This window comes from Nerophis ophidion, linkage group LG14, assembly GCF_033978795.1.
Source record: "Nerophis ophidion isolate RoL-2023_Sa linkage group LG14, RoL_Noph_v1.0, whole genome shotgun sequence".
Lineage (NCBI taxonomy): Eukaryota > Metazoa > Chordata > Actinopteri > Syngnathiformes > Syngnathidae > Nerophis > Nerophis ophidion.
In genome coordinates, this window is record NC_084624.1 from 1,931,643 (window position 1) to 1,942,178 (window position 10,536).

A 10,536-nucleotide genomic window follows, 5' to 3' on the forward strand; every position below is an offset into this window, starting at 1 on the left:
ACGTTTTGGTACGGATGAAATTTTGAATTGAACAAAGACTATTGTCAAGCGATGACAACGGTGCGTTGTGGAAGACGCAGAAGGTTGTAGTTATTTTTAGGATGCGGACGAACGAGGTAGTAGCGTGCAGTGAAATGGCTTTTTATTAATTAAACTGCCAAAACAAAAGGCGTGAGCAGGAAGAAAGTGCTCTGAACAGACAGATTATGAAGAAAACTAAACAAAACTGCTGAAAATTATTAATACTCACAAGAAATGTGGAGCAGACGGCGTCCACAAAGTATGTACGCACTGGAGCTTGGCATCAAAAAAGGATAGTCGAACAGATAATAATGTCCCGATCCGACTTGCCAACTTTCACGATTTTCCCGGGAGGCTCCCGAATTTCAGTGCCCCTCCCCCGAGGCAACCATTCTCCCAACAATATTGGGGCCGTGCCTCAAAGGTACTGCCTTTAGCGTCCTCTCTCACCTGAAAAGGAGACTATTATATATGTCTCCGTTATCCATAGTTTTATCAATAACCCAAAAAGTAGGCAGGCACGGAGCTATTTCTCAGCGTGTGTTTATTCCTGCCGGCACGTTAATACACTGACACACAACATCCAGATTCCCACCTTGCATTGCTTCAAAACTACGGCAAGTAGTAATGTCCAAAAACATAACAGCAGAAGAATGAAGAAGAGACATGGCGACGACGCGTAAGAAGAAGAAGTACGCTTGCAAGTTCCAAAATGATCGGAAAAAATAATTTCAGTTCATCCAGGACAGCTCGAAGGGGAAGTGGTATGCTGCCTGCAAATTTTGTACATCAAACTTTCCAGTGAACACGGTGGCCGAACGGATGTACTCATTCATGAACGTATTACTTGTTTATATATATATATATATTTTTTTTTATATATATATATATATATATATATATATATATATATATATATATATATATATATCCATCCATCCATCCATTTTCTACCGCTTGTATATATATATATATATATATATATATATATATATATATGTAGGAAATATTTGAAATTATTGATTGGCAAGTATGGTCCCGACAACAAAGGTAGCAAAATGATCAACTTAAACAGTCTTATTTGCAAACAGAAAACAGGTGAGGGGAAATGCTCCAGGACAGAGTGAGGTGGTCATGGGAAAACACCCAAAAAAAACCCGGAAGAGCCGCCAAAATAAAAGCAAAGGACAGGAACACGCACTAAACACAGAAGTGTCAGAGTTAGTTTGTGACAAACCCCAAGATGGAGAGAAGGAGGCAGGCATTTTGCAGGTAAACATGATTTAATAAAACATTAAGACAAAAACCGAACAAAAGGGTACAAACAAAAAGCGCCCACAAGGTGGAAAACAAACTTGGCTATGAACAAACAAAACTGGAAACTGGCACAACACAACATGACACGACAGGTAGCAACGACAATAATTCAGCCCAGACTGGATGGGAAGGCAGGTTAAAACAGGAGCGGGCTGATTGACACCAGGTGTGGCCAGGTGCCAATCAGCCACAGCTAAGGGGAAACAGCGCGCGGGGAGAAACACAGGAAACAGACAAAATAAGAGCGCTGACAGGAAATACTACACACACAGAGGAAACAAAGACAAATGCAGAGGAAAAAACTAAAACCTAAACAAACTGTCAGGGACGAACCAGACAAGAAGAACCCTAACAAAACGCAACATAAAGCACGGCCTGGTGTAAACAGTCATGCAAAATCAGTGACATTTATTGCCACGACAATTATAAAAGCCTTACAGTGATATCCTTATAGCTTGTTTTCTATGAATGAATTGAATAAATACAGTATAAACAGTTGAATTGTATCATGTGACACACTATTAAATCTTTATAATTGTTGAATGGATTTAAAATGATCAGCCAGTTTACCTGACATGGGGGCGAGTCATCCCGTCACACGACAACCCCCAATTTTTTCCTTTGTGTTACTTAGAAACTTGGGTGAGTTCAAATCAGGCACAAAACTGTATATAGTCCATCTAAAGACTTGCTCATCCACTCGTCATCAAAATACTGAAAATATCAAAATGAAACCACACTGCATAAAGTCAGTGTTCAAAAACAAGAAAAAAATAAAAATGAGGGGTATTTTATTTGAACTAAGCAAAATGATTTGCCAATAGAGCAAGAAAATTGGGCTTGTCCAGACTTTCTAAAACAAGTAAAATTAGCTAAACTCAATTAACCCAAAAATACATTTAAAAAGGTATATTTTCACTAGTAACAAGTGCACTTTTCTTGGTGGAAAACAAATGAGACCTTTTTGCTCAATGTGTTGAAAAATATTCTTAAATTAAGTAAATACTAGTGCCATTATCTTGACATAATGATTTTTTTTCATGCTTGAAGTAAGAAATTATTACTTTAAGAAAGTAGTTTTATATTTGTGAGTGCTGATGACAAAGCTTTGCATCAGTTGATATTCTACTTCCAAGCATGTTTTACTCAATATAGGTCATCAAATCTCAACAACAAGCTGCAATATCTTACTGAGATCATTTAGGACCAAAACCCTTAAAACAAGTAAAACACTCTAACACAGGGGTGTTAAACGTACGGCTCGACGGCCGGATCAGGCCCGTGGACATGTTTTATCCGGCCCGCGGGACGAGTTTGCTAAGTATAAAAAATTAACCAAAAAATTTTCAATGAAAGAAACAGCTGTTCTCAATGTGTCCACTGGATGTCGCAATAGCAATTATTTGTATCTTTGTAGATGATGCTACATATTTACAAAATAAACCACACGATTGTGGAAGTCGCCTCCCAGCAGCTGCACTGCAGACACGGCACAAGAGCCCAGCGTGCAGGTTCAACAAGATTTTAATCAAAATGTTTTCTTTCCAACAACGGTTTTCTCTTCTAGACCGTGACTTTTCAGCCACGTCCGTAACCCCCTTCCACCTCTGCTCCGTTAAAGACAACAGATGATTAGATTAACACGTACCACCTGTGAAATCTAATCACCTGCCAGCTGTGTCTCGCCGTCAGCACATGCCCTGCCCGATGGTGCCCGTCCTCACTAGCATGGACAGCGGCGGTGACTTTTCCTCCTGCAAGCAGCGCCGACTAGACTTCCCCTCACAATGATGTTAGTAAATCAGTCGAAAGAAATGATCAAACTACATAAATAACATACTGTAATTTGATTTTGATCTTTTTTTTAAAATCTCGATAGATTGAAAAACAACACAAATTTATTCAGAAAATATAAATAACGACAAATAAAGATGGAATACTACTAACCGCAACATGTAAGAGTAAAAATAACCAATTTCAAAAAGTGCTTGTTTTATGTTTTTTAAACAAAGAAAACAATCTGAAGTTGTCTTTATTTTTAAGTGATCCTGTTGTGATTTTACCAGTCCGGCCCACTTGGGAGTAGATTTTCCTCCATGTGGCCCCGGATCTAAAATGAGTTTGACACCCCTGCTCTAACATAAAATCTGCTAAGTGAGAAGAATTTTCGTACCAGACAGAAAATAAGCAAATATCACCCTTATTTGAGATATTTAATCTTACTGAGATTTCAGTTTTTGCAGTGCAGTGGTTTCACTTTGTTGATGACCGTATTTTCCCGTGTTTATTCCTGTCATCTGCTTTTTTTCTTCCACTTCCTGTTGGAGCACTGAGCTACACTCCTGCCCCTGATTGACAATTAGCAGACACAGCACTCGCTGGCTTTTTACGCCAGGCTTTTTACGCCAGGCTTTTACCTGCACGTCGCCTACCGTCTCTGCGTGCCAACAGCCACCAACGAAGTGTCGTCTTTTCAGTACATTCAACCTGGGTGAGTCGTGTCTTCATGCTGCCTTCAGTCATGTGTGCAACATTGGTGTGCACTTTCTTCCGTGCGCACGCATCTGGTGCTTCACCAAACGAGGTCAGCCTCCAGGTGGAACAGCAGGCGGTGCCCGGGGTGGGTGTGCACGGTCAGGTGGGCGAGACGATGCTGAGTGACATCGTCACTCCTCTTGTTCATGTGTGATCCGCAGCAGCGGCAAACAAAACCGGGCGGCGCCTTATATAACCTAACTCGATCGCCGCACAGGAAATGAACTAGGCTTTCATCGTCGTGACCTGCTTTTCTCATGCTGCACATGAAAAGCCTATTAAAAAGATTTAAAGGGGTAAACCGGGTCAAAGTTCAAATTTAGGTCACTAATTAGCAGAGGTGGGTGGAGTAGCCAGACATTGTACTCGAGTAGGAGTAATGAGAATCAAAAGTAGAAGTAGTCATCTGAATTCGGTGAGGTGGGCGGGGTTGGGAGGGGGCGGGGTTTGGTGGAAGCTGGGGTGTATATTGTAGTGCCCCAGAAGAGTTAGTGCTGCAAGGGGTGTGGGCAATGTTCCCTCTAATTTTTCATGTGTGTGAGCAAACGCAAAAACTTCTTAAAGGGGAACATTATCACCAGATCTATGTAAGCGTCAATATATACCTTGATGGTGCAGAAAAAAAGACCATATATTTTTTTAACCGATTTCCGAACTCTAAATGGGGGAATTTTGGCGAATTAAACGCCTTTCTGTCTATCAGGTCGCCGAGGTAATACAGCCGCCATTTTCATTTTCAACACATTGTAAACATTGGGTCTCAGCTCTTTTATTTTCCGTTTTTTCGACTATTTTTTGGAACCTCGGAGACATCATGCCTCGACGGTGTGTTGTCGGAGGGTGTGACAACACTAACAGGGAGGGATTCAAGTTGCACCACTGGCCCGAAGATGCCAAAGTGTCTGCCGCCAGACCCCCATTGAATGGGCCGGAGTGTCTCCACATTTTACCGGCAGACATGGCACAGAGATGTACGGATAACCTGCAGATGCATTTGCAATGATAAAGTCAACGTAATCACAAAGGTGAGTTTTGTCGATGTTGTTGACTTATGTGCTAATCAGACATATTTGGTCGCGGCGTGACTGCCAGCTAATCGATGCTAACATGCTACGCTAATCGACGCTAACATGCTATTTACCGGCGGTGCTAAAGCAGACATGGCACAGGGATGTATGGATAACCTGCAGATGCATTTGCAACGATAAAGTCAACGTAATCACAAAGGTGAGTTTTGTTGATGTTGTTGACTTATGTGCTAATCAGACATATTTGGTCGCGGCATGACTGCCAGCTAATCGATGCTAACATGCTAAGCTACTTGACGCTAACATGCTATTTACTGCCGGTGCTAAAGCAGACATGGCACAGTGATGTATGGATAACCTGCAGATGCATTTGCAACGATAGTCAACGAAATCACAAAGGTGAGTTTTGTTGATGTTGACTGACAGCTAATCGATGCTAACATGCTGCGCTAATCGATGCTAACATGCTACGCTAATCGACGCTAACATGCTATTTACCGGCGGTGCTAAAGCAGACATGGCACAGAGATGTATGGATAACCTGCAGATGCATTTGCAACGATAAAGTCAACGAAATCACAAAGGTGAGTTTTGTTGATGTTGTTGACTTATGTGCTAATCAGACATATTTGGTCGCGGCATGACTGCCAGCTAATCGATGCTAACATGCTACGCTAATTGACGCTAACATGCTATTTACTCCCGGTGCTAAAGCAGACATGGCACAGTGATGTATGGATAACCTGCAGATGCATTTGCAACGATAGTCAACGAAATCACAAAGGTGAGTTTTGTTGATGTTGACTGACAGCTAATCGATGCTAACATGCTGCGCTAATCGATGCTAACATGCTACGCTAATCGACGCTAACATGCTATTTACCGGCGGTGCTAAAGCAGACATGGCACAGAGATGTATGGATAACCTGTAGATGCATTCGCAACTATATTACGTTTCCTTCCACCCACATTTAATGCGAAACAAACACTTACCAATTGACGGATTTAAGTTGCTCCAGTGTCAAAAGATGCGAAAGTCCTGATCGTTTGGTCCGCACATTTTACCGGCGATGCTAACGCAGCTATTCGGCCATGCTATGGCTATGAATAGCGTCAATAGTTATTCGCTCAATAGCTTCAGTTTCTTCTTCAATACTTTCATACTCCAACCATCTGTTTCAATAAATGCGTAATCTGTTGAATCGCTTAAGTCGCTGAAATCCGAGTCTGAATCCGAGCTAATGTCGCTATATCTTGTTGTGGTATTCCCATTGTTTGTTTACATTGGCAGCACTGTATGACGTCACAGGGAAATGGATAATGGTTTCGAAGATAGTGAAAATAAGGCACTTTAAAGCTTTATTTAGGGATATTCCGAGACCGGTAAAATGTTGAAAAAAACTTCAAAAAATACAATAAGCCACTGGGAACTGATTTTGGTTGTTTTTAACCCTTTTGAAATTGTGATAATGTTCCCCTTTAAGCATTCAGTGGAGCACATGTGAGCAACATCAGACGTGCACACTGTGGCCACACCTGTAGCACACCTGTCCCAAACCTGACTAAATAACAAGTGACATTTCTTATTATTATAATCAAATGACAGCAGTCACTTCCATGTGATTATTTTCTAATATAAGTGTTTTGGCCCACTTATAATGACAAGAACAACAAATATTGTTTTTCATGAGCTGTGTACTACTAGTATGGTATGTCTGGGTGGGGGTCCTGCTTTGGAAATCATTTTTACCCTTTTCAGATATCGCATTTAGTTCCCGTTAAAACAGGGGTCGGGAACCTTTTTGACTGAAAGAGCCAAGAAGCCAAATATTTTAGAATGTATTTACTTAAGAGCCATATAATATTTTTTTAACACTGAACACAACTAAACGCGTGCATTTTTAAGTAAGACCAACATTTCTAGAGTATAATATGTCTCTTATTATTTGTAATAATATTGTTATTCTGAAGCTAAATGTGGAGGGGGCGTGGCCTGCGGGCCTGCAGCGAAGCGGGGTGTTGCCAGGATCGGCCTTGAAATCAGCAACAGGCGTGGATGGCCCAGGTGGGCCTTGTTATCTAATCATCTGTCGCTCTGTTATAAGCAGCAGCCAGGAGGTCTTTTATCCTGCACTACCATGAGCTAATGCAAAAAATGTCATTCTTTGTACTGTAAAGCTCAAATTTGAATGACAATAAAAAGGAAGTCCAAGTCTTATTTATATAGCGCTGTTCTCTAGTGACTCAAAGCACTTTTACATAGTGAAATACAATATCTAAGTTACATTTAAACCAGTGTGGGTGGCACTGGGAGCAGGTGGGTAAAGTGTCTTGCCCAAGGACACAACGGAAGTGACTAGGATGGCATATAGTGTGCCATGTTACCCAGATTCCCCTAGGGCAGGGGTCAACAACCCAACATGTTGAGCCAAATTGGACCAAAAATACCAAAACACATTTTAAAAGCCATATTACATACAGATAGTGTGTCAAGAGGTATACATTGAATTAAGAGGACTTAAATGAAACTAAATGAGCTCAAATATAGCTAAAAATTAGCAATTAGGATGCAATATGTACATACAGCTAGCCTAAATAGCATGTTAGCATCGATTAGCTTGCAGTGACCGAATAAGTCCGACTAGCACTTTACATAAGTCAATAACATCAACAAAACTCACCTTTGTGCATTCACACACAACGTAAGTTTGGTGGACAAAGTGAGACAGAAAAAGAAGGGGCATAAATCACGTCCTAAAACGTCGGAGAAAGTTGTACATGTAAACAAACCACGGTGAGTTCAAGGACCGCCAAAATTAGTAGGACAAAACGGCGTTGGCCAAATACTCATCAGTGAAGCATGTTTAAAGGCCTACTGAAAGCCACTACTACTATAGCTATGTTGGTAGAATGGCTGTACCAGCAACTTGAGGGTTCCAGGTTCGATCCCCACTTATGCCAACCCAGTCACTGCCGTTGTGTCCTTTGAGCAAGACCATTTACCCACCTGCTCCCAGTGCCACCCACACTGCTTTTAAATATAACTGATTGATTGATTGATACTTTTATTAGTAGATTGCACAGTACATATTCCGTACAATTGACCACTAAATGGTAACACCCGAATAAGTTTTTCAACTTGTTTAAGTCGGGGTCCACGTTAATCAATTCATGGTAACCCAGCTATTGGGGTTCACTATGTAAAAGTGCTTTGAGTTGCTAGAGAAAAGGGCTATATAAATATAATTACTTCACTTGTACTTGATTTCAAAGTCATGTGGGGGTTTAATGGATCATGTCTGCAGGCACTGAAGGCCAATCTGACGATGGCTATTTCTTTAATGCTGGTGGCGTTCATCGTCCCTCTGGTGGGAGCTCAGGTGCCCCACTGGGGATCGTGTCCAGAACCGGACGTCCAGGCCTCCTTCAACCTCAAACTGGTAGAGCAGCTATTTTCTTGAAACATATTGTAGATGAGTGTGCACTGTTTCATAACTTTGTTTCTATCTCCCGGCAGTTCATGGGCAGGTGGTTTGAGATCGGAAGACTGCCGACTCAGTTTGAAAAGGGTGGCTGCATGGAGTCCAACTTCACTTTCAAGACCAACAACTCGTTCCGAGTGGTCAGCTCGCAAATACAGTGAGTCTGGAGGGTTTTGTGGTGGATTGTCCGAAGCTTAAACTGCAAACAAAGTGGTTTTAGTACAAAAGTTTTTTTTTTTACCCAATATCAAAAAGTACAAGTTGGCTTGAAATGCCCATGCAGACAGACCACGTCCTCCAGAGAGACGTGGATGATCGAAATCATACGAATCATATTGGTCTACTGGCTTTTTATGTTTCCCTCATGTGTCAAGGTCCCTTGGTTTTTGCAACTGCTTGCTCCGCAACAACCTTGGATCCCTTAGTCAATCAAAACATTTTGTAGAATGGTTAGAGCGACCACAAATTCAACTTTTCTACATTTGCTCTTCCAGTGATTCAGAGGCTTTTAGACTTTCTTTTTGGACTAAAACAGACACAAAATATTGTATAAAGGTCAGAAATCCCACTACAGTTTGCGAATGTACATTTTATTTTATTTTTCTGAAATGTGAGCTGACTTATCTTGAGCAGAAAAGGTACGCTGAGGACGATTGAAGGCACCGGCATCATAGGGGATCATAATATTGGTCTACTGGCTTTTTATGTTTCCCTCTTGTGTCAAGGTCCCGTTGTTTTGCAACTGCTTGCCCCGCCACAACCTTGGATCCCTTAGTCAATCAAAACATTTTGTAGAATGGTTAGAGCGACCACAAATTCAACTTTTCTACATTTGCTCTTCCAGTGATTCAGAGGCTTATAGATAGACTTTCTTTTCGGACTAAAACAGACACAAAATATTGTATAAAGGTCAGAAATTCCAGTACAGTTTGCGAATGTACATTTTATTTTTTTTTCTGAAATGTGAGCTGACTTATCTTGAACAGAAAAGGCACGCTGAGGACGATTGAAGGCACCGGTGTCATAGAGGATCATAATATTGGTCTACTGGCTTTTTATGTTTCCCTCATGTGTCAAGGTCCCGTTGTTTTGCAACTGCTTGCTCCGCCACAACCTTGGATCCCTTAGTCAATCAAAACATTTTGTAGAATGGTTAGAGCGACCACAAATTCAACTTTTCTACATTTGCTATTCCAGTGACTCAGAGGCTTTTAGATAGACTTTCTTTTCGGACTAAAACAGACACAAAATATTGTATAAAGGTCAGAAATTCCACTACAGTTTGCGAATGTACATTTAATTTTTTTTTTCTGAAATGTGAGCTGACTTATCTTGAACAGAAAAGGTACGCTGAGGACGATTGAAGGCACCGGTGTCATAGAGGATCAGATGCATCCTGCCAAGCTTGGAATAAGCTTCTCCTACGGTAAGATAGAACTTTTTCAGTCGCTTGTAGAAAGATGCTATCCTTCTAGCACCCTTTTTTTGTTTTGTCTCTCTAAACAGTGCTGCCCTACTCCCCCTACTGGATCCTGTCCACGGACTACGTCAACACGGCCGTTGTCTACTCCTGCACGGACGTCCTGAGGGTCTTCCATCTGGACTTCGCCTGGATCCTGGCGCGGACGCGAACCCTGCCGGAGTCGGCCGTCGACAAGGCCAAGGAGACGTTTGCCAGCAAAAACATCGACGTGACCCGCATGATTGCCACCAATCAGAGAGGCTGCGATGAGTGACGGGCAATATTAAATAGTTGAAATGGCTTAAAATTGAAGGAAAATGTTTCTTGTATGGATTGAAATGAGCTTTAAAAACATTCTATTACACCTGCAGGAATTTACATTTTAATGTACAGCTTTGCTGTTTCAGTTAATCCTAATAGAGACGTTATATTCTATAATTGCATAAACTGAAGACCTAAAATGTGACTTAAAAGTGAGGAACCATTTATCCAGTCCTTGTCAACTTCGCATCTCAGTGGTATCATGCAGCTTTGAATTGAGGTTTCTAAACAGAATATAATTTACTGTGGATGACACAGCGGAACTATTTATGCTTTAACTCCAGTTTCTGGTTGAGTTTTTCACATACTTGCCAACCTTGATACCTCCAATTTCAGGGGTTGGGGGTGTGGTAAAGTAGGGAGGAGTATA

At 41.3% G+C, this 10,536-nt stretch overlaps 1 protein-coding gene across 1 annotated transcript; it reads left to right on the forward strand.

The window, feature by feature from the left end:
• The first annotated feature begins 8,173 nt into the window (after window positions 1–8,173).
• On the forward strand, window positions 8,174–10,165 carry apoda.1 (apolipoprotein Da, duplicate 1). The gene is made up of 4 exons (XM_061921107.1): window positions 8,174–8,341; window positions 8,419–8,540; window positions 9,724–9,809; window positions 9,890–10,165. The coding sequence occupies exons 1-4, from the start codon at window positions 8,177–8,179 to the stop codon at window positions 10,117–10,119; spliced, it is 603 nt and encodes a 200-aa protein (XP_061777091.1). The 5' UTR covers window positions 8,174–8,176; the 3' UTR covers window positions 10,120–10,165.
• The last annotated feature ends 371 nt before the right edge of the window (window positions 10,166–10,536 follow it).

What these genes read in the sequence shown, in the direction of transcription:
- apoda.1 (XM_061921107.1), top strand. Translation starts at nt 8,177, where the DNA reads ATGTGGGGGTTTAATGGATCATGTCTGCAGGCACTGAAGGCCAATCTG. An exon ending in CCTCCTTCAACCTCAAACTG is followed by an intron (nt 8,342 to 8,418) that starts GTAGAGCAGCTA and finishes ATCTCCCGGCAG; the next exon opens with TTCATGGGCAGGTGGTTTGA. An exon ending in GTGGTCAGCTCGCAAATACA is followed by an intron (nt 8,541 to 9,723) that starts GTGAGTCTGGAG and finishes TATCTTGAACAG; the next exon opens with AAAAGGTACGCTGAGGACGA.